This window comes from Melopsittacus undulatus, chromosome 6, assembly GCF_012275295.1.
Source record: "Melopsittacus undulatus isolate bMelUnd1 chromosome 6, bMelUnd1.mat.Z, whole genome shotgun sequence".
Taxonomy (NCBI): domain Eukaryota; kingdom Metazoa; phylum Chordata; class Aves; order Psittaciformes; family Psittaculidae; genus Melopsittacus; species Melopsittacus undulatus.
In genome coordinates, this window is record NC_047532.1 from 14,347,320 (window position 1) to 14,370,636 (window position 23,317).

The 23,317-nt window shown below is 41.3% G+C and overlaps 1 protein-coding gene across 1 annotated transcript in view; it reads left to right on the plus strand.

Annotated features, from left to right (window-relative positions):
• Positions 1–220: 220 nt before the first annotated feature.
• Positions 221–23,317, plus strand: part of GLIS1 (GLIS family zinc finger 1) — a 195,821-nt gene continuing 172,724 nt past the window's right edge. The window contains exon 1 of the mRNA XM_005151142.3: positions 221–563. Within this exon, the coding sequence (XP_005151199.3) occupies positions 221–563 (343 nt within the window). The remainder of the gene's footprint in view (positions 564–23,317) is intronic.

A 23,317-nucleotide genomic window follows, 5' to 3' on the forward strand; every position in this document is an offset into this window, starting at 1 on the left:
GCCGAGGCGCGGCGCCAGCCTCCCCGTCCCTCACTGGCGAGGTCTAAGCCCCGCGTTTCTATCCCCATCCCCCCCCCTTCCCCTCCTCCGGGGCCGGTGTGCGTGAGGGGAGCGAGCGGGGCTGCCTCCGTTAACGGCCGTTGGCGGCGGGGCTGACACCCGGTGTTGTCCGGTCGGTGCAGGAGAGCGGCGAGGGCCCTGCCAGCCGCCGGGCGCGGACATGCACTGTGAGCTCGCCGCGGGTCAGAGGAGCGGAGCCCGCTTCGAGGGGACCGATAAATGCTCCGGAGCGCCTGTGAAGGAAGTGCCGCGGGGGGCTCGTCCCAGCGCTGGTAAAGGTGTCTTGGATCCTCAGATGTCCTTTAAAGTAACGGTCAGCAACGGCGGTGACCGCACGGAGCCTCAGCAGAGCCCCCCTGAGATGTCAGCGCCTCTGCTCGATTTCATCCCTAAAAGAGCCAGCATATTCGAGAGGATCCCCATCCTGCCCAGGGCGCAGGAGCTGCGATGTGCTAGAGGCTCTAAAGACTATTTCCAGCAGCAGAAACATCAGAGCGTGAAGGGTGAGTTTAAAAACGCATGATCTGAGCACTGCCACCACCAACCAAACAGAACGTGTATCAAGCTTCCCCTCTGCTTTTGGTTTTCAGAATCTTTTCTAACTTTAAAACTCCCCCCCCCCCCATGCAAAACCAGGGTGGTTTTGCTGATGGGAAGCAAAGTGTTTCTCAATATTCCTTAAGAAATCCCGAGCCCAGCATCTCCTTTAGGTGCCCTAAGCGACTGCAGCTTGGTTTGCTCTGCTCTCGGAGGCGGTTGTTGGGAGGATGGTGCTGAACACTGGGTTAGTCTGTCCTGCGCCGCAGCGTGCGTGTGGGGTGTTTGTTTGCGAGCATGCCAGACTGACAATAAATGCCTCCTTCTTATTCAGCAGTTTCACCACCCTTGCTTGGATTTATAGTTTGTATTTGAAGGAGGTGTTACAAATGCTGGATTCATGCAGTGAATCCTCAGGCTTGGGATTCCTGGTAGCCTGAAAGGCATTGCCGTAAGGTCGAATTCAACAACTGCCCACTTTTCATCCACCCATTGTTAAAGCTGAAGTTAGGTTAGGAATTGCCCACTGAAATCTGTTAGTTACCCTTGTAAGCTAGAACTTGGTAACTGGGCTGGAATTTGTTAATCAAAACTTAGTTTTGAAATAATCCCTCTAAGGTATCACTGGATATGGGATCAGTGGGAATTGAAGCATTCCTTTATGCTACAAAGCCGCTTGCAAAGCTGAACGTGCACCTGTTTGTTAATATTAAAGCAATGTTTTCTGCAGTGTTAAAAAGGTAATTCTCTTTTTGTCCTCTCAGCCCTTTCCCATTCTCAATTTAAGAGACCTACATGCTGTTATCTTCTTGCTGTAAAGCAGTTCCCACTATTTTTTTTTTCAGTGCATCCCTTTCTGCCTATTCTGAAAAATAGAAGTAAGCTGTGTGCCCTTGGACTAGTAACACTTTCCTTTGTGAGCCCGTTCCCTAGGGTGATGGCACCTTTCATTACTGTGAAGTTATGTTAATGAACACCTCAATCTGTGCTAGGTCTGTCCTGCAACCCAGAGGATGTGTTTGTTCATCGCCAGTGAATACAGAGTGGAGCAGCAGGTTATAAATTACCTTTTTTATTTTTCTGTTTGTTAATGCTACAATTCTCCTCTCCTGATTAAAAAGAAAAGAAAAGGCTGTTAATGTTTGGCAGCAATGAAATGAAGGTCTGTTACACAGAACCAGGTTTGGAGGGGGGAGAAGGAGGATTCACAATGAAGGGGCAGCTACGAGCTCTAGTACTGCTGGGCTGCTGCCTGTAGAAGGGACTTGTGAGATACCGAAGTCCCTTGTGGTCCTGTGAGCGAGGCTGCTGCCACTTGACATGGGGTCATACCAGTTTTAAATCTTCCCTAGAAGCACTTTCCTTTTTTCTTTATTTTTCTTTTTCCCTTTTGAGCTACTTGGTTCTCTTTTCATAGGTGTTACTCTGCTGACTACTGCTGAGGCAGCGGTGTAGGGAGGGAAAGAAGTGTCATTTCCATTGACTTGGGGCTATTCTAGTAGATGTAGGTGGGCATGTGAGAAGGCTGCTAATTCATCTTTTCTGACTGATCAATTTCCCCTTTTCACCACTGGGGGGAAAAAAAGGTGGTTTAAGTGTTGCTACTGTTTTTTGTTTAATGTGTTTTCTGTCCAGGGTGTTACCTTGTGGTTGCTTCGGTATACGGGTGACTTGAGTCATGGGAGTAAGTAGGAGGTGTCCATGGGCAGGATAGGGTTCATTTACTGAGTGTGGTGATTTGATGGATAATGATGGATTTTTCCAAAGACAGCAGCAGAGGGTTTTTTGGGGTGTTTTTTTTTTTTTAATTTCTGCCTTTTTTTTTTTCTTTGTGTGTTTTGTATTTTTTTTTCTTCCCTGTGAAGATATTTTCAGGAGAAGTTTGGGAAAGTAAAATTTTGAGCTACAGTCTGATTTAAAATAAGTAGGCTGTACTGCTTCTTCTGACCTGTATGGTGTCAGCAAGTGCCTTAATGTCCTCTCAGACATTTTGGAGTTCACCCACTTAATACAGTGAGCTACCAACCACTGCTTAGCACTCTGTGCTTCTGAGTCAGAAATAACAGAAGTCATTCATGGACTCACTGTGATCTGACTGTAAAATCAGAGCTCTGTTAATCTAAAAGCAATTGGGAGAGCCACTTGATCTTTCAAGGAGTGATGTAAACCATCTCCCAACAACCCTGGTTCTTTCAGGAAGATAAACAAAAGGACCAGGGCCGGCTGCATGTGGATGCAATATAACAAGAGAGCTAAGAAATGGGAATAAGGGAAATATTCCGATTTACCCAGTAAAAGGTTTTGGGAAGGAAACTGATGACAGCTTGATTTCAGATCATCACGCAGTGCGTCCCTTGCTCTCCAGCCCCAGAGTACCGTGTACCCAGTAATTCGCTCGGCAATCTGGGTTAGATTACTGAATGTGCCTCCTGGTTTTGGTTTATCCACAGTTGAAAGCTGCAAGTACGAAGGGTGAAAGACGCTCTTTAACAAAAGCAACCCGATTTTTATAGTTGCCTGTAAAAGATACTCTCTTTTTGTCTGAACATGCATTTATTTATTTATTTATGTTTTCAAAAAAGAGTAAATCAAAATTCTACACTACCCTACTAATAAAAAGGGCAACTTTGAAGTAATCACAATGGGGAGAAAGCATCCTGCTGTTGTAGTGTCTCTGTGGTGTTACTCCAGTCCTTCATAGTGTTTTAAGTTATGATCCTGCAAAATGCTTCTGTGCCTGAGCAAGTCATTTTACATGAGCAGCCAAACAAAAGCTGAGGGGCGGTGGTGAAGATTACTTCTGGGAATCGGATCATTTGGGTTTAAACTTTGCAGGATGGAGCTGTTGGTTGTTTACCAAAAATATCAGTGTTTTGGAATCATGTTTTGTTCTGTTTGGGAGCTGTTTAAAATAAACACCCAGTTTTTACCCGGCCTCCCCCTCTGGTATGATTGGCTGTGATACACACCACACTTTTCTTGATCATTGATTTCCCTGTATTACTCACCAGGCAGAGTATTTGCACCCAGGCGATGCTTCTTAGAGGCATTTGTGGTCTGCTCGGCAGAGACTAACTGTACCTTAAGGTATGGCATCCATTTTACAATGTTTTACTGAGATTCTGTGGTTTTGGTTCTGTTTTGTTGAATTTCATGCTACAGTATTACCATTTTGAAAGTAAAATAATTAATGTCAATGGGAAAGAAACTTCTGGGAAAGCAAGCTTTAGTGGTGACAAAAGAGTAATCTATAAAGATGTCAAATATCTCAGTTTTTTCATGCCACTGATTACGGCTGTTACCAGGAACCACTTCTCCTTTTCATTCTTTTCCAGTTTCGTTCGTGTACCTAATTCATGACTCAGTAGAAATGACGAGATTTACCCTGGTAGTTGTGCCACTGGGAAATCATCCAAATCGCCCAGACCTTTGCAGTAACCACTTCAGATATTAACTTACAGTGAGCAAAACAATAAGCTGTTCGGGTTGGAGGAGTTGGATATTTCCCTGTTGAGAGTATTTTGTATTCGGACAAGGAGAGAGTGGGTTGGCTTTGTTTTTTAACTTTTTAGCTGTAGCTGCTCTCAGCAATTGGACAACCAATTTATCAAAATGCATTTATTTTCTTCTGCTGGTCAGAAGGAGAGTTAAATCTTGCCATTTCAAACCCCTGTGACTGTTCCCTTGGTTAGCAGGACAGTCCTTGCATAAGAAACAGCTTATACTGTTGGGATCTTAAGCAAAAGCATATGTTTTGGTTATATAACTTATTAGGTGTATCGACTGGTCTTGGGCCTGATTCTGCCGTTTTCTTTCAAATACCTTGTCTGTGTTCACCTGAGTTATCCCACTGGAGCAAATGGGACTGCCTAGAGCTGATAAATATTATATGGGCTGATAAGGGGACAGGGAATGGGCTCACTAAACTCTAAACTGTCTATAGAGCTGTAGTGATAAATTGTTCTTCTTTCTACTGTAGTTCTCTTGCTTGCTGCATTTGAACTCTCTGCTACAAAAAGGGTTTTAAAGCTTTATTTGAATAGAACTTGCAGTTATAGAACTCCTTATTTCATGGTCTGATTTTTGTATTATTATTATTTTTCCTATTTTTCTTTTTTTTTTTTCCTTTTTGTAAGAGGAGAAAGGAGAAGAAACTGCAGGTTGCAAAATGTGTGCATAACATCATTTGGGACAAATTGTAACTGTCTTCTCCTCCCTTAAACTGGCTAAAATGCTTATTTGTCTTGAATAGGAAAATAACTTTGAGTTACTTGCTGCTGAAGGAAGTTATTCTAATGATTTGTGTTGCAAAATCAGAGTCATGGAGTTGAAGATGACTCTGTCATGGATTTAATTTAAAAACGCTTGCATAGAATCATAGAATAGTTAGGGTTGGAAAGGATCTTAGGATCATCCAGTTCCAACCCCCCCTGCCATGGGCAGGGACACCTCACACTAAATCATATCACCCACGGCCTCAGCATTGTACATAATAGTGAAATTCTTTGTTATTTAGACATTGATACTACAGAATATTTAGTAAATAGAAACCAGAAGATTTAATGGTTGACCTGTCATATAAAGGCATTCAGCACTTGTAAAAGCAAAAAAAACATTAACATGTGGTATGAAAATGGAAATTATCATGTACTCTGCTAAATGGGATGAGAAGAAAAATATCTTTTCCTTTCTTCTTATTATAATAAGACTAAAATCTGAATTTTGCGAGTGCTTTTGAGTATGTGTATTAATGTGTTCCTGACAATGTTCTCATCGACTCCAAATAGTTTTGGCTTAGTATATTCCAAATTATGTATTCAACTATGCCTAAATGATTATTCGTGTGTCAGGGTTCAACCCTGTATACACAGAAGCTGTTAAGTGTATGCTGAGGATTTTGAGTAGATTTGACAATATATTCTGGAAGTGCTTCAAGATTCTATTTAGTAGAACTGTTACATGTAAAGTGAGTGTCTTTTGGGAGATAGTACTTCATCATTGCAACAAGGTGTTGGTTTTGGTTTTGTTTACTTCCAGTGAGCAAAGGTTCTTAGCATGTTGAATAAGAGGGACAACATTTTACTCTAAATGTTTAATATCAGAAGGAATCTTGTCCACTAACTTTAGCTGGATCAGTATTTCAGTTCTAATATTACCAAAAGTTCTTTATCCTATGTACAGGGAAAAGCTTGTAAAACAAATAACAAGCTTGTATTAAATCCATCTGCAAGCTAGGAAGTGGAATAACGTATAGACTATGAAGAGAAATTTGTAGTACTGTGAATGTAATTTCCATATTCAGTACCATGATTATCATTATTCCAGAAACATGAACCTCAGCTGTTTAGTGATTTTGGGACTGTTGAAGATGTCGGTGGCAGGGTAATGGGAGAGGGAATATAGATGTAAACTGCTCCATTTTGCACTCCAGGTTTCTATGATTGTATGTCAACAGGCTTGAACAAGACATGCAATCTAGTAATCATTTCACAGTGCATGAAACTGCTTTTAATAGTTTGTTGTTTTCTCTTTGCCTTTTTAACTCAACCACCAAACTTTGTTTCCCAGCATACTGATGTAACTCAAAGAATACAGGGTTCCAAAGCAAGGGCAGTGCTCTCTAACTGTGGTACAGCATAATCTTGCCCTACAAATGTGCAAACAATAGCAAAAGTATGTGTTTCTGAATATGCCACAGCTGTTACCCTCTCCTGAGAGCAGGGAGCGTTACAATGACATAGCCAGAATGACCAGTTAAAACCACTCATGCCTTTTTATTGCGTTTAAATGGGGCATGTAAAAAAGCAAGGGCCAGTTCTTCCGTTCAGATAAGTATCAGTTCAGACTACTGCAGTACTGCCTTTCTGCACAGGCTTTGAAGAATAGAGGCAAAGAATTCCCCTTTTTCCCTTCCCCTCCTATTACATTTCTGGCACCCAGTATGTGAAATCTCGGTTGGAACCTGGAACTTTCTGTTCTCACAATCTCTGCGCTTCACCAGTAACCTGGAACAGGGACTGGTTTTTGTTTTCCTTTTAAATTGCTGTCATTACTTAGGATGTATTAAATGATTGTTAATGATTAAGATTATTTGTAGAAAGGGGACTACTTCAACAACAGATGACACAATAAGAAATAGATCCAAATTCTTTGTGTTAGGTTATTTTGAGGGTTTGAGCATTTAGGAATTATAAAGTTGATCTCCGTCAAATAGTCACAAAGTACTTAAGTGCTATCTTTTTTTTTCCTTAAGCAATTGTTTTGCTTTAAATCTAATAACTATGTCTGACTTTTCTGTCATTATGTCTGAATGTATGTGTGATTGTTTGCATAAAGAGCACTGTAATTGAATCTACCTGATTGAATTTATTCTAAGGGTTAAATGAATGCAAACCATCTGAAACTGCATTTAATTCTAGCATTTACGTGTGTGATAAGGGGGCTTTGTGAGTGTTAGGCAGTTGTCAGTTGGTTTAGAATGCAAATACATTTTTATGTGTTTGTTTGCATATTTAGCCAGAGGGGTAAATGACACTAAGGCAACATCATCAAATACTGTCAAGCTAGCTTTTTAATACAGATGTCCATTGTTGTTTTAAGTGCTTAAGGGGTTGGTGGTTTGGTTTATTTTGGAACTTGCTGAACTATATGAAGTGTGTCTCCAGGGACCTGGTATTTTAATACATAGTAGAAGGTTGTATAACAGTAGATGATGTATTTTGCCTTCTAATGCTGTAAATAAATTATATGTATTAGCTTGGGAAAGTGTATCTGAGGTGTAAATCAAAGGCTAATATAAAACAAAAAAAGAGAGGTAGTGATGTCTTGTAACTGGTTAGGTTTTTTATAAATCTATCTATAATCAAGAGCTATAATAGCAAGAATATGTTAAAATGTTAACATGAGGCACTTCTCAAGAGGAGATAGATGGTCAAGGGTTATTTAAAATATATGCTGTGATTCAGTGCTTTTTTACAATTTGCTGTGGTTAAGTCACTTAAATAGTGAACTCAACAATCCCCTGGGCAAAGAAAGATAATGTAGTTTTAAGTGTATTGTAAAAATTGAAATTTGATAGCTTCCACTCTCTAATCCTATCTAAGTCTTGGTTGTATTAAAAGGAGAATAGATACATGTGTCAGTTTTGGAGCATAATCTTTTATTTTTAGTTCTTTTAAGACTGATAAATGTGCTTCAAACAAGCAACACACCAGTTTATTAATGTGAATGTTTTGCTAAATGCTACATGCTTAACGTAATCCCCATTCCTTTATAATAAGTTTAAATATTAATTCTTTGGAATGCTAGATGCCTACAGCTAGATAGAAATGCTGTGCAGTTTCAGATATCTAGGAGTGGGCTTGTGAAACAGGATATTTAACTGGGAGAGATGAGTAGCACATTTCAGAGTTATTAGGGCAGAACAACAATGCAAGAGGATGACTTAAAACCAAAAAGGCAATAAAATTGTTTTCTGTGCATAAGGCTTAAATACCTTAGAGTTATTTATTGAAACACAACAGTAGATTTCCTACGTATGTAGGTTCTAGATTACATTTTTTATTATCATTTTGTTTAACTTCTTTTTAGCTGCCCGCCCCTCTCTAGAGCAGCTGGCTTTGATTTAACCTGAATCCTTCTCTTACAGCAAATGATCACTCACTTACGAAGGCTGTGTTACGCTCTTTGATGGAACATCTCTGTTGGCACAGATGCTTGAGAGAAGACTAAATAGGATAGGAAGAAGGGTGCTCGAGGAAAGCAGCAGTTTGCATTTAGAAGGACTCATTTCACTCTAAACCAGCTCTTGCTTACTGTTCCGTATGTAAGTAAGTCTTGCCTACCTCCCAGCTGCCATCTGTGCTGGACAGAGAAGAGAGAGTTAAAGTGAGAACAGATAAAAGAGGAAATTTCTGTTTTATTACCCAGTATTTTCTGGGAAAATCCCAGAAAGGATTTAACACGAGATTTCATAACTCTTGCTTTTCCCTGCTGCTCCTGCTGAAATTGCAGGGAGTTGTAGCATTGACTTCAGGAAGAGGCCAGTACTGAATGGTTTTGAAAATCCCATCCATGCTTTTGAGGCCCAGAGAAGAAGATCCAAGTGTTAAACTTTGTCCTGAAGTGAGAAGCGCACGAGCTGAAGCAGCACAATAGCTTGGATGCCAAACTCAGTTGGAACAGTATGTTTTCCTTTAATTTTTCTTCTTGTTCAATACTGTGCATGGGTCTAAAGCTGGTGTGATCTGCCGTTGTACGTGAAACAGGCAAAAATGGTGAAGGATTTGTCAGCAGCTGATGTGGCCAAGTACATAAACATTCTGGATGAAAAGAGTTAGGGTGCTTGAACCCTATTCTAGGCTGTAGTGCATGTATCATTTTGGGGCAAGTCTGTGTGCTGTTCATGATGTTTCTGCCTCAGGAGTGGAATGGAGTAAGGTGTAGAGAAAGATAAGTCAGTTTTGGAGCCAGCAGCAGTGCAGTTGTTTCAGCACAGCATCAGCGCCAGCTTAATTTTCTATGCCGAGGGCCGGAGTTTGTTAGTTCAGGTGCAATGTTTGGGTGATGTGGCTATGCTCTGAGATCTGATCTGGTGGTGGAGCAGGATGCTGCACTGCAACACATGGCTGTATCCGCCTAGGATGGCACTTTCTTGAACATGCTTGCACCCCCTCTGCACAGTGTGTGTGTGGACCAGATTTCTCTCTGCTACGTGAAATACGTGGTGCTTGGCCATGTTGGTAAGTCCCCTTGAGTGTGAGTGGTGAAAAGTGCAAAATACATATTTGTTATCTTTGGGAGAGTAAGCTTTTTAATGGAACATTTTAGTCTGGCTTCTTACTGCTTGGCATCTGGTTTACACTGCTAGTTGCAGAATTGTTGCTGAGGAACAAATTCTCCCATTTATTTTAGTGCTTGACAGGCCGAGGTGAGAGAAAGGAGGCTACTTTAAGGGAACTGTGTTGGAAATAACCAATAATATGTACCTGTTGCGAGGCAAATCTTCCTTGCTGGTTTGCTGGAGGAAGCAACTTCAGGGTTGCCCTTGGCTTCCAGCAGATGGAAGTCTCTTATGGCTGTTCTTGAGGCAGAGATCATCTGTTGGAATGCACACTGCCTGGGCTTGACGTGCAGGTAGCTACTGCAAGGTTCCCAAGATCTCTGCAAAACAGATTTTGCAGCTGAGACTGTCTCCCAGCACTTGAAGAAGAAAAAGCAACACTAAATTCCTCTTTTGGATATCTGATTGTTGTAAGGTTCAGTTTCCTTGAAGTCATCAGAGCTGGTTTATGTTCAACTGAAACTCAGCTGGCTTCATTCCATCATCCCTAGCTCTGGTGCAAACCTGAAGTGATGCCATTTTAAAACCAAGAGTGCATAACAAGGATGCAGACTTGAGCCCTGGAAGTTTGTCCTGTAAGTGTGGACTCAGTTCACTTGGCAAAAGAAAAAGATGTCTCACGCTTTTCATCTAAACAGTTTTGCTTCTTATTTTTCCTTTGCCAACTCACCACGAATTGGCTTATATTCTCTTTTTTCTGAGTTCCTGAGCTCGCTGACTTGTATTTTTGTGGGGATAAGCTACAAACTATGTGTGTGAATGGTTCTCTTTTCAAAATAAAGATCCACAAGCATTTCAGCATCTCTCTGGTTTCAATGGATATGTGGGAAATTTAAGGGGATGTTTACCCTAGAGCCCACTTGCTTTCTGCCTGCCCTTGAGTCTCAATAACTTATTCTTTCTATGCTCTCAGCCTCTTGGCCTCTGTCTTCTACTTTGTGCAACTTTTCTCTTGGCTTATTTTTAAATATATGGAAAGGGTTGTAACTTATTTGAATTGTAGGCTGAATATGTGGAAGTATGGCAACTGGTGTAAATAGCTTTGGGGTCTGTTGAATGTGTAAATACATAAAATCTGTCAGGGTGATTTGGCTGGATTTCATTGGAAACATTATATGAGATCTCCTTTCTCTTACTGCATCCTGTCAGAAGCTGTTGGGCAGAGATTACTGGCATGAATAGTCTGACTGCTTTGTCAAAATTCACTGTTATGCCTATTTGCTTGTAAGTTTGCCACTTCCACAAATACTTTTACAAGTCTGTATATTTTGGAAGGTTAGTCATAGAAAGCCAATATAAAGGGGACCAAAATCTAGAAGGGCAAAACAAACTAGTGAAATGATTAATCATCATTAGCGTTTTGAGCCCAAATGTATGATGGCATCATCTACATGGACAGTTTATTTGGCACGTTTGAGAGATGACACTGCTGTTTTGCTTGCCGCTTTACTGATAGCCAGGTTAAGTCTCAGAATGGGACTAACCTGCTTAGGGAGCTTTCCTTGCTAAGGGTTAGTGTTAATACCAACCACAGAGGTTTTATTAGCTGCTGGAGAAGTTGCTGGGAGACTTGAAAATTAAGAACAGTAAATATCGGTGGTGATAAAGATGTTTTAGTCATGGGGTAGATGTTTTGATAGCAATCACTCTGAAGTGACAGAGAGGGTTTCAGAGCCTAGATAATAAGAGGCTTGAGAGGAAACCTGGTGAAAAATAGCCTTGTAACCAACTAGCATTTAGGTAAAAAAGAATGATGATACTAACTACCACTAGAGAATACCATCTGGAAAATTGGATAGTGCCTCCAATGTGAAGGCTCCTGACTACAGCATTTGCTAGTCTGATGAGCAACCCAGATTTATAATATGAGCTAGATATGAGAAGGACCTTCTAAACTTGTTATCCACTGATTTACAGATCAGAGTTATAATATGTGTATATGGTGCATGTGCGCTCATTCTTCAGAGGCACCAGTCTTGTTCTGCTGGTATGGAAGAAAATCTCCTATTGCACTTTCTGAAATGAGTGTTACTGTAGGTTTTCTCTGTTGATATTCAATATGTTGTGGAATGCACCTGATACTCAGCACCTTTTGCCTCCTCTCCATTAGTTTATTCTTCCACAGGGATTGTATGAGCTCAACACTAGGAAATATATTAACTAGGAGTATACTTAGCTTTTGACATATGATGCCCAAGCAGGCTGTGAGTTGTTTGTCACTGGAGTTTTTAAAGACAGTAACGGGTGGAAATCCTACTGTGAGATATAACTCTTTGGGCCCAGCTGTCTTTCCTGTGACATTTTTAATTCCTTCACTCAACTGCTTAGGCACTGTAAAGTTACAAGAGGTCTCTCAAACTGTAATACTCTAGGCTTCTGTCCTCCCTGACTTAGTGAACAAAGTTCAGATTCCTCCCTGCCTAATGTTGGTGTTTCTAGTCACTCATTGTGTGTCAAGAAAACACTGAGGAGGCACACAGTAAAAACCAGACTGAGTGAAGGGCTCTAAGAGAAGCAGTTGGGAGAGCCAGTGGTGGGACAACTGGGCATGGAAAATGATTGATTTTTATGTGCAAAGCAGTTGTGAAATGTTCTGTGGCATTCTGGGGACATGCCATTGCTAACAAATGATTGCCTGTTGGGGATAGAAAATGCCAACCATTGTTCTGAAGAAGGAAATAGCCTTATTGATACTGAATTAGGCTCACATTGAACTATTATTCATTCGCAATGCATCTTGTTTTCCAAATATGAAAATTAACTGACCATGCTGAAGTCCTCCAGCAGCCTTTAGTTGTTGGTCATATCTACATCCTGATGGTCCAGGGGGAGTTTAGATTATTTAGAATTGGGGATGTATTGTGGCAGAAATCTGTGTTAACAGAGCAGCTGAAGGAAGCTCTTCTGCTTCTGAAAAGAGCTCACCAAGCTTGTTCTTGTTTTATAACAAGCCTGAGAGTGAGGCTGGCAGAGGCAGATGTGTTGGTAGATTGGACTTAAGCTTCTGGAATACATTTTGGATTGTCACATGCAGTGTTGATGGCAGGAAAATAGGGGTATAGAAAACAATAATGTTGCCTTTTGAATGGAGTAAAAACTGGTTTATCTTTAGGAATTGACATACTCATCATACAAGTATATTTTGTACAGTGACAGTATTTTGTATACAACTCTGAAAGTCTGAGTTTGTTCCCAGTCTTGTCTAATAGTTCCTACTGAAATCTTAGCAGAAAATAGAAACCCACTGCCAGTAAAGTTTGTCTGTGGCTTCAGATAAAGGGAGTAATAACAAAAAATTAGGAAGTGACTGGCATGCGACGTGGATTTCTTAAGCAATGATCAGGAGCTGGGCAATGAATATCCAACACTTGTACCTGGGCATAGAGGATCTAAACCCATTTTATAGATGGGAGGCTGCATGTCCTGGGAAGTAGTGATGCTAAAAAGGATCAGGATGTCATTCGTATTCAGTTGGTGGGAGAATATAAATTTCTAATGAAGCACAAAGTGATGTGATACTTCCCTATAGTTTTTAATAACACGATTTTATCTTTCTGTTAAGCATCACTCTAGTTGCAGGAAGGTAGATTAATGCTCAAATTTTCTTAAACAGCTTTGAAAACTCGAAGGGTTTGGAGAGGAACTGGAAGATGCTAAACCCATGTATTGCACTCATGGACTAATGGAAGATTAGAGACAATCTGATCTGTTCTGGAGGTGCAGCAGAGGAGAAAATAGGTGATACCTGAGGGTTCTCTTGGTTGCAGATAAATACTGAATGGCATCTCATGGCTGGAAACTGAGGCAGATTAAACAAGAAGGAAGATGCCTGTCCTTGACTGCAAGGGGTTAATTAAACCCTGGCATAGCTTAGCAAAGGATGTGATAAATCCTCTGGTACTAGGAGTTGCTGAGCTGAGTTTAGATGTTCTTTTGAAAGAAATTATTCTTTTCAACCATGGACAATTCCATTCAATGATAGAATCACTAGATGAACGAGCTGGACCATTCCAATGGTTTTCACTTGCAATCTGTAAAAGATTCTAGGCCATGTCCTGCTGGCAGACCTGGTACTACTCTTCCTTCATTTGCCCTCTGCATTGCAATTCTTTGGCCTAGCATCCATACTGAGGCCAAATTTAGGGCCTCATTCTGGCTTTCATGACAAAGAGTAGGGGCAGGCTGGGGAAGGAGGAGTATTACCACACTACAATCACAGAGTTTGACAGTAATTATGGTAAGGCAATCACTAGCAACTAACATTGGCTCCAAATCCACCCTTTATTTCCTCTTGTTATGTCTCTGTCTTCAGCAAACAGCACCACTCCTCCTTGACTAGACTAGTCTCTATTCAGAGATGTTGTGATGGAACCTCCTGTTGCCTAGGATCTGGGCTGAGACCAACTAAAACCAAGTGCTGGGTTTAAAACCTGGGCACATAGGGAAAGGTTAACAGCTGTGATCTTCTCTTACCAAGCACTGATGGTTTTCAACATTAACATCTTCCCTTTCTTTGCTTTCTGAAATGAAAACAAAGAATCTCAGCTTCCTTCCTAGCATAGCAATAGTGACATACTAACACAGTAGTTATCACAGCAAACATTGTGGCCCTCTCTGGTCATGATGTTTTCTTTCTGTGGGGAGACTGAAATACTAACTCACAAATAATGTCTTTAGAAGTCCTATTAGTCACACATTTTTAAGACATTCCAAAATCATACCAACCTCCTTCTGAGCTTGTCTGTTGCTACCAATGATTCAAAGTTTTGAAAACTCTCCTTTAGTTTTGATTTACATTTTGGTCTTGGGCACTTGTTATTTCTGGCAAATGCCAGCTCAGTTTCATTAAAGAAAAATCTGTTTTACAGCCACGCGGCTCAGATCTGCTGCGCTTCTAATAATTGATGGCTGGTTTCCTTATTTCCTGCATTGTAGAAAAATAAGGACCTTGTTAGACCCAAACAAGCCTGCATAAAGTCACAGTGTGAAACATCAGGTTGGGGGTGAGCAGAGCAGCTGTGGGCAGGTTTTACAGCTTTGGGCCACAGTTGATCGTGGCAGCCAAGGGAAACTCAGAGATACCCATGTGACTAAAACTCACTTGAGTTCTTTGGCTCCCTGGCCTGAGATTTATATTTGTGACACCTTCCCCCTCTGTCAGTCCCTGGGCCAGACACAAGCCTGTGTCTGTGTATGTACTTACGGCTCTGCGCAGCCTGTGGTGTGGCCGCTTGTGCCCGTTGCTTGTCACGCCACCGCAGGACATGTCTGTTTCCAATGCTGGCTGTCTTGCTCCAGCAGCCCACAACAGTGTGAGTGTGTGCTTTGGAAAAAAGCAGCTGCCGTGTGGTGGGGATGAAAAATCCAGAGCAAACACTTTCAGAATTTCTGCAAGTGGGCAAATTAATTTCAATCTGAACTGTCATCGCAAGGGCCTTTTTTTCCTTCCCCTTTCCTTTGGGTGGTATCTTTGATTTATATTTCTGAATGGGGCAAGGGATTGCCCTTTGCTGCCCACTAAGAGCACGTGCAATTCAATTTCTTTATAGATGATGGGTTACAGAACTGTCAGTTTCTTGGTTTATACTATTGTGGATAGGTTTCCTGTCTGGTTTGGTTTTGTCTTTTGGTTTGTTGTTCTGTTTTGTTTCATTTGAAAAGCCGGTGAAATTCAGTGGTGTCTGTGTTAACTGAAAACAACCTCTAAGTTTCAATGAGCAGCTAATGTGTATCAGGTACTCTTCACAATGCAGTCATGGTCAGATGCCTCCTAGCATATTGCCACTTCATAAGCCTGGTAATAGAGACAGGATCCTGCCTTACAGATTCACAGGGTTAAATGGCTCCTAGGGAGCCAAGCTGTGACACCTGAACAAGGTCATAAAAAGTGGGGTTTTTTACATGTACTTAGCAGGTCCAGTCTGTTTCCTTTGAGAACTGGATGGTTATTTTCAAGACACATGTGATGAGTCTCCTAGGTATTCCTTTGAAGGACTTACTCCTCAAAGGAGGTGCTGAAGAATTTGTAGTAGCCATAGAACTACTGAAAAATCAAGCCTTAAAGCCTGCTCTACTAAAGGTCTGATCCAGAGGTATTTAGGCACCTAATTCCCATTGACATCAGTGAAAATTCAGTGCCTAAATACCTCTCTGGATCTGATGCTTAGTCTTCTGGAATTGACTGTTGCATAGTTCATGCTTTCTGTGAGTCTCCTTTTATGGCATCTTCTGTGAGTGGTGCAATTGTATTAATTTTGAATTCGTCCCATCGTGAATTTCAGCATCGTGTGATGCAGATGTTTGCCATGGGATAATCTATGGCTCCACCAAGGAGCTGAGGCCTCGTAGACAAGCAGTGGGGTGGGAGAGTGGCTCTTTTATTGATGTAGTGTGATTGAGGGAGATTGGGGCTAACCTCCAGACACTGAAACTTTGCTGATAGGGAAACCGAAGTGACATATTCATTTGGTTGGATGAAAATCCAGGGAAAGGTGGGAGATTTTTGTTGCCATTTCCTCGACTCAGTGCTGATCTTATCATGGCAGTTTAGTAGCAGAGCTCCTCTGGCTGCTTGCCAAGTGATACCATTGGAGTCTGTCTGAGATGTGCAAGATAAAAGATCTCAGGAATTACAAGTATTATGACTTTCCTATCAATCTGTTCTGATGTGCGGGGTCCTCTGACCTAGAAAACTAGCTTTCTTTTAAAAATGTTGTTATTGAAAGAAAAGGAAACACAAGAGCTGAGAAGTGGAACCCGATGTTTATAAGGGCTCTGAGAGCAACTGTAATTAGTGCAGGGTTTTGGAAGAGACTTGTTCCTCTGCCAGCAAAGGGCCCTGGTGTTCAGCCAGGTTCGATGTTCAGCCTCAGAGTAAGCACTTGGGAACTGCATACCATACACTGATTCTGTCTCTGGCACTGAGAACATGAAGTGTCCTCTCACTAAACATATAAAATAAAATACTGTGTGTACTCCCAGTGTGTCCTGTGAGATGCTCTGGATGTATGAGTAACTGCCAAGCCATTTGGGCTGGTTCTCTAAGCTCTGTCTTTCACAGGGCTGCAGCAGTGCTGGGAGGGTTACTCTGCTGGGTGCTGTGATGATGCTCACCCTACTGGGTGCTGTCTTAGTCTTGTGGTGCTTTACAATACACAGTTTTAATGTGGGCCTACAGGTCTGGTAGAACTGCCAACTGGGTAGTGTGAGAGTAAGGAAGTTCTTGTGGTGACAGGAATCCCCCTTGTCAGCCCCTTCTTTGCAGAGACTCATGACAGTGGTGCTGTCTATAAATAATCTATTTTGATTATCAGGTAAAATCAGTAGTGATGCTCAACAATACTGCAACGATTTTGTGGTGCTGCGATGCTTTTATGTTTTTTTGTGAGGCAGCAACCACATCGGCACCACTGGCTGAATGTGAGAATCACTTGCTTGATGACTCTTTGGCTGTATCTGCTGTCATTTTCTTCCTCCTGTGTTTTCTTCCTATCCCCACAACATCCAGTCACAGCTTTGGCTGGGCTGCACCGGGACTGACCTGCCTCATACCAGGTAGGTGTGACTGGGAACCCAGAAGAGCTGGGTGTCTATCCCAGGCACAACTGCAGGCTGGTGGTGCTATGAGGGCAGCAGCAGAGGTCTGCTTGCTGCCCCTATGCAGGCAAGCACAGTGAGTTGTCATAGAGCACAGTGACATTCTTTGGGCAGCACTAGTGTCGGAACAAAAGCAGTGCACATTCCTACAACAAGATGAACTTTGTCAGTGGAAGGTGTCCTTGCCCATGGCAGGGGGGTGGAACTAGATGTGTTTTAAGATCCCTTCCAACCCAAACCATTCTGTGATTCTATGATTTAACAAGACATGATTGGTAGGGATTTGGATAAGTGAATGTCAGAGCTTGGTAACTGTGTGAGTGCTGTACCTTACCAGTTCCTCACTCACAGTATTATCCTGTAATTCCAAATTACAGGAGGCAGAGGAATCAGTGAGTTACTCAGATTGTAAATATGCAGATCCCATTTCACTCCAGAAATCTAGGAAACTCTGTGTGGGGACTTGCATTAAACTGTTCAATGTTATCTTCAGCTGTTCCCCATAGGAGCAAATGCCCCAGCGGCAGAGTTGGGTAGGGAAAGGCAATATGTTGAACTATTTCCTTCTGAGAGATGAATGGTAAGCAGGTTAAGTCATCCAGACCATCTGTGTGTGTGCACATCACAGACCAATTAGTTGGTGGCTGGAGGACTGGGTAAAGAGCAGGATGCTGGGCAGGGGGGTGTCTGTTTGATCCTGGGGGTGATCTGTTTGATCAGGGGGGTGTCTGATTGGTAGGAGCGAGGGACTGGGAAGGACCACATGGATCATAGGATCATAGAATAATTAGGGTTGGAAAGGACCTCAAGATCATCCAGTTCCAACCCCCCTGCCATGGGCAGGGATGATCAAATCCAGTTAGTTGCTATTGTAAGTAATCGATGTTCAGTCCAGGGAGCATCTGTGCCACACTACCCACAAACCACAAAGTGCTCCCCAACAGCCTATGACAAACTGAGATCATTAGTGGAAAATACCAAAAGCCACAAACTGCTGTCGTAAAGAGCAGGAGAGGTTGAAAGCACTGACCGTGTCCTGCAGCACTGGAAAGACTGGGAATTTCCTTAAATAGAACTTCTCAGGTGACCCAAGCATCAAATTTGATCATTGGTGTAAGTACCAAAATTCAAGTTATTTGTGTATTTGACTGATCAGAGAACTGGTGACACACTGGTGCCCACAAGTGACAAGGTGGAGAGGCTGAGAGGAGCTCACAGTGATCCTGTGTGTGCTATTAGGACTTGCTGGTGTTTACAGCAACCACATTTCCACGCAGCACACAAGAGAATGTGCTTTCCCTCTATCCCTTCTTTTCCTTTTCTTCCCCTCTCTCATTTAATAAGTGAACCCAATGGCTTCTCCAAGTTATGAGGGATTTTTACAGCAGAGTTGCATGGTGGAGAGACCTGGTTTTCATTGTGCAGGCTGGGATATCAGTTTTAACCCAGAGGCAGTGATGTTATTTAACAGGTGCCTTAAAGGCATAGTGCTTATTTAATCACCGTCTCCATATCAACATTATGTAAATTGAAATTGCTTAGGTACGCAATTAACTGTGAATGCTTTAGACATTTTTAAAGGCATAAGACAATACCTGAAGTTCCATTTTAAGAATATCCAGGTCAAAGGACACACATGTTTTTATTTTCTTATTTGAGGTATAATGTGTTCAAGGCAGATTTATGGCACAACCTTTGTTTATTGACTTGTACTTTTCCACATGAAACTAATGGAACATGACAGATGATATTTATGAGGCATGTGTTCTTGATTAAATCATGTTAGACATTAAAACCTGATAAAAGAACGTATTTTAAAGGGTGGATTAATAGAAAAGGAGGCAGCATTGATTGGGGAGTTTACACGGAACAAGACACGTTGGTCTTAGGCTGAGTATTTGTAGGTGAGAGATGTGGTTATAAAACTTTAGAAGCTGAACAGAAAAAGATTAATAAGCTTTTGCTCTTTGGAAAGTTTGAGTTTTGTTTTTCTCCCTTTGTGAGCCACCGGCCACCTCGTATTTCTGGTCTTTCAAGTGAATTTATTCAGTTCTGCTTAAGAACTTGTGACCTTTTATGGCCTACTGCTTTTACTGTTGGCCCTACATACGTTCTATATGCTTTAGGATTGCCAGTCAGCAGATCTGTGCAAACAGCCTTTGACGCTGCTAAAAACTGCTCTGTAAACATGCTCTAAACTCTGCTTGTAAGGGTGCAAATGAGGTAAATAGGCAACAGTCAGATGGAGCTGCTTGTTCCCACCTCTATATCAAGGGCTTTGCACAGAGTTCTTAGTAAAAGGTTAGCAGGGAATTACCCTGTGTAATACTTTACATGTCAGCATAAGAGCATCCTCTGTGTATTTCCTGTGGAGAGCAATTAAAGGATTTTAGTACACATAAGAAGTGGGACCAGATTGAATTGGTTTTCTTGTCTTAACTGAGTATTGAGTCTAAAGGGAAAGCAGATACCTGCATTCTGCCTTTAGTTACACAGGTGCAAACCTGGAATATTTGAAGTGGTTGCAGCTACACACATATATATAAGGACACACTTTGGCTTGAAGCAGCATTTTCAATTCTGAGTTTTAGCCTTCTGAGGTTGAATCTGTACTACCCTGGATCTTCCTCAAAGCTGCATCTTCTCTAGAACAGACAAATTGCTGCATGAGAAGGTAGGCTTGGGTTCATAAGTTGGTTTATACAGTATTTTAATCTCAAATCTGATTAGACTTTTAGAAGCACCATTCACTAGAGATATAAGAAAATTTTAAGTATGGTTTTAATGACAGCGAAGTAAAATGACATGTTGTTGTGCAATATTCACCTCCTTCCTGTAACTTCATAATAACTGAAAGACTTGTGCCAAATTAATAGCTGTGTACTTTTCATCTAAAAGCAGTACCTTTTCTGGATGACATATAGTAAAAATATGTTAGAATTATAAGTTTCAAGTATTTAAATGAATAAAATGCTTCAGTAACTTCTACAGGAAAGGAATATTTATGATTTTCTTTTGTTTGGATTCTCAGAATAGATAACTAAAAATACTTGCAAAATGAGAAAGCTATGTAAGAAACAGTGGTGTTTTATGAAGTGTTGTGTGATTTAATTTAATTGAGTTGAAACAAGACTTTGTACCTAGTATCATCAGAGCAAGTTGTGCTTGAAAATCTGTTAGTTAAATTACATCCCTGCTTTCCAACAAATCCTGTGGAAATTCCCTCTTTCCCCCCAGGTTGCTCACTAGAACACACCCACCTACCTGAGACTCTTCCTTTAGAAAGTGAAAATCCTCATAATGCAGATGTTTCCCTACAGAGATTTCAGGCCTTCTTCCCCAACCATATGGCATAAGCCAAAACAGCAGATGTTAGAGAATAGAAACAAGGGAATGGGAAATAGCACTGAAAGCAATATAATGTTGTTACGTTAATATTTTGTCTCCTAAAGGACTTAGCAGGATTTAAAGATGGCTTGAATAATATATCAGAGACTTGAAAAAGTGGACAGAGACTGAAAAGAATGGGAATGATTTTGTTGGGAATTGGTACAGATCAGACACACACAGTGTGCAAAACAGAAAAAAAGAGAGGGGAGAAAACAGCTGGTATTGGTGATGCAGCTAGGTCCTTCAGTCCTACATCAAGTGAAAAACTATCACTTTTAGAAACATGTTACCTTCAAATGGGAAACTGAAAGCTGATTGTGAAGGGCAGGTAGAAGAGTATTTATCACGTTTTGGCTTGTACTGGTAATGGTATTGCTAAGCTTTGGGAGGACAATCACATCCCTGCCTTCACAGCTGGGTTGTCAGGTTCTCCTGGAAAAATAACACTTCAAACACTAGTGAAAATGGCTGGTGGTGGTGGCCAGCACTCAACAGATGACTCTCATCCTCCTTTCCCCAGCCAGGATCAACGCTCCCACACTATTTCTGATAGATCTTTGTAAAGTCTGTTCTTAAACACCACCAAGAACAGAGATTCTGTGTTCCCTCTATCCTAACGCTTAGCTGACTTTCACAGCCCTCTCCTTGATGTTTAAATCTGTCTTGTTTGCTAAACTTGACTTCTGTCAGCAGAATTCATTTGGAGTTTCATGTAGTTGTGGTAGCAAAAGGACAGGAACTGGATCCAGAAATCCTTCTCTTGATTTAGATTTTTCTGAGTCTGTGTAAGTCAAAGGAAACCTGAGTTCCTTCAGCTCCAACCAATATTGCTTCACCAGGAAAACTAGTTGAGCTATTAATGATTTCCTGTCTCATAAAAGAATTGCCCTCGGAGTCAAACTGTTGGTACCAGGCTGCCAGGGAGGAAGCTCTGCAGTTAAGTCTTTCAGTGTGGCTTCTTACAGAAAAGAAGCACTGCCAGCTTCCCGATTTCCTTTGCTCTGTCCTGCCATGCTCCACCAGAGCAGTTACACCTCTTTAAGTTGTTCCTGTTGCTTTTTCTTTGCATTTTGTTTGTTTGGGTTTGTTTACTGCTGGCTTGAGTTTCTGCATCTCCTTGCTGTGGAGGATGCAGACTGATGGTGCTGGGGCATTGCTGAAGGAAGCTAAACGGGCTGCGCAGGAGGCCTTTAGAAGGTGCATGTAATGGCTGTATCATACTTCAGGATCTTCCTGGACAGTGCGTGGGAAGCGAGCATGACCTATTGGCTGTGGTGTTGGGCCCTCGTAAAGAGAGGGGTTCTTGTAAAGAGAGGACAACTCCAAGGAAAGCCAGCTGCTCTGTAGGCAGAAACAGTCACAGGATGTGCTGTCACCGCAGGATAACTGCACACTAGCTATCACTAATCCATATCTAACATAAGCACTGTATTTTGTGGTGTGTTCTAGATGGTAAACAGCCATATTCAAGTCCTTATTATCAAAGCGTTCAAAACACTATGCTAGAGATAGATATATTCGCCCATGGGTACATACACATGTACATACACTTAAAGCACTAGTATTATCCTAGCTCTCTGTGCTGCTGGGAGCAGCACTGCCTCATTTCCTGCCATTAGAGCTTACTGGATGAAAAGAATATCACATCCAAAACTTGTAAGAAGTTTGTGTTTAATCTGCATTTCTAATATAAATGGAACGAAAACATGTATCAGCTAATACTGATTAATTATATCCCTGTGCGGGTGGCCAAGAATAGAGAATCTCATGCTATATAGAGTATATACAACATGTTCTTTTATGAATCAGCAGGGAAGGTATCCAAGCTCTTTCAGTAGGTAGGTAAAGGGTTTTGGCTAATTTTCAGATTTTGAAGCCATCTGGAAAAAATTAACCAGAATTATCTGCCTCACAGTCCCAAGATAAATCATTTGCCTACTTATACAATTGTTCCTCATTAAGTCAGTCAGGTTAAGGCCAATTAAACCGTGATATTAGAACTGTGGCTTTTATAGAGCATTTTGTAGATACAGTTTTGGTGCTGAGCTTGATACCAGTATCAGCCCAGCTGAGAACAACAGGAAAAATAGTTTCATGGAGTGGAATAAGCACTCAGTGAAACAGAACAATTAAACAGAAACAATTCTCTTAAACTCTTTGTGGCTTAAGACATTGTCCTTTCTGACCAATATTTTATCTAAATGGTTCAGTATGTACTGTAGTACATATGTTTCTATACTAACATACACTAAATATATGTATTATATAATATGAATAACTATTTCTGTGAATCACAGATATTGAAGTGTCCTGCATGTTACCGCAGCAGTAACAACTTTGAAACGCAGCAGCAAATAATTCTGCCTCTTTGTATTCTTTGTCTCTTCCCTACATTCATAAGCAAACTCTTGACACAGAGAAGCTGAGGGAAAAGGAAGACAAAAAGTGAATATTGTTCTCTTTCAAATTTTAAGTGAAAACAAGTTGATGAATTTGATGCTGTGTAAATGGAGACATAATTCAATGGGCATGAAATGTCCTTACACTTAATAATTTCCAGTGCTACTCTTAATTTTAGAAAATACTGTGGAAATCAGTTATTTCAATTCTGGAAAGATCAAACTCGTACTCCAACACATTGTCCTTATGTACTTGAGTAGTCTTGAATTCAAAGGTCTACTTGCACAAGTGTGTTGTTAATGAGCTTGGACCTACAGACCTGTTTGTGAAGAGCTTTAGGTGCATCTGATTAGGATCCTTGGGCTGAGTAAGATGTGGCTTGACTGAGTGTGTGAGAGCTGCAGTCAGTTGACAGCATTGCTGCCTCTCTCAGGGACATCCCTGAAAATGCCTCACAGGCAGTGTTTATGAGATTGAATCCTTTATTTAGCC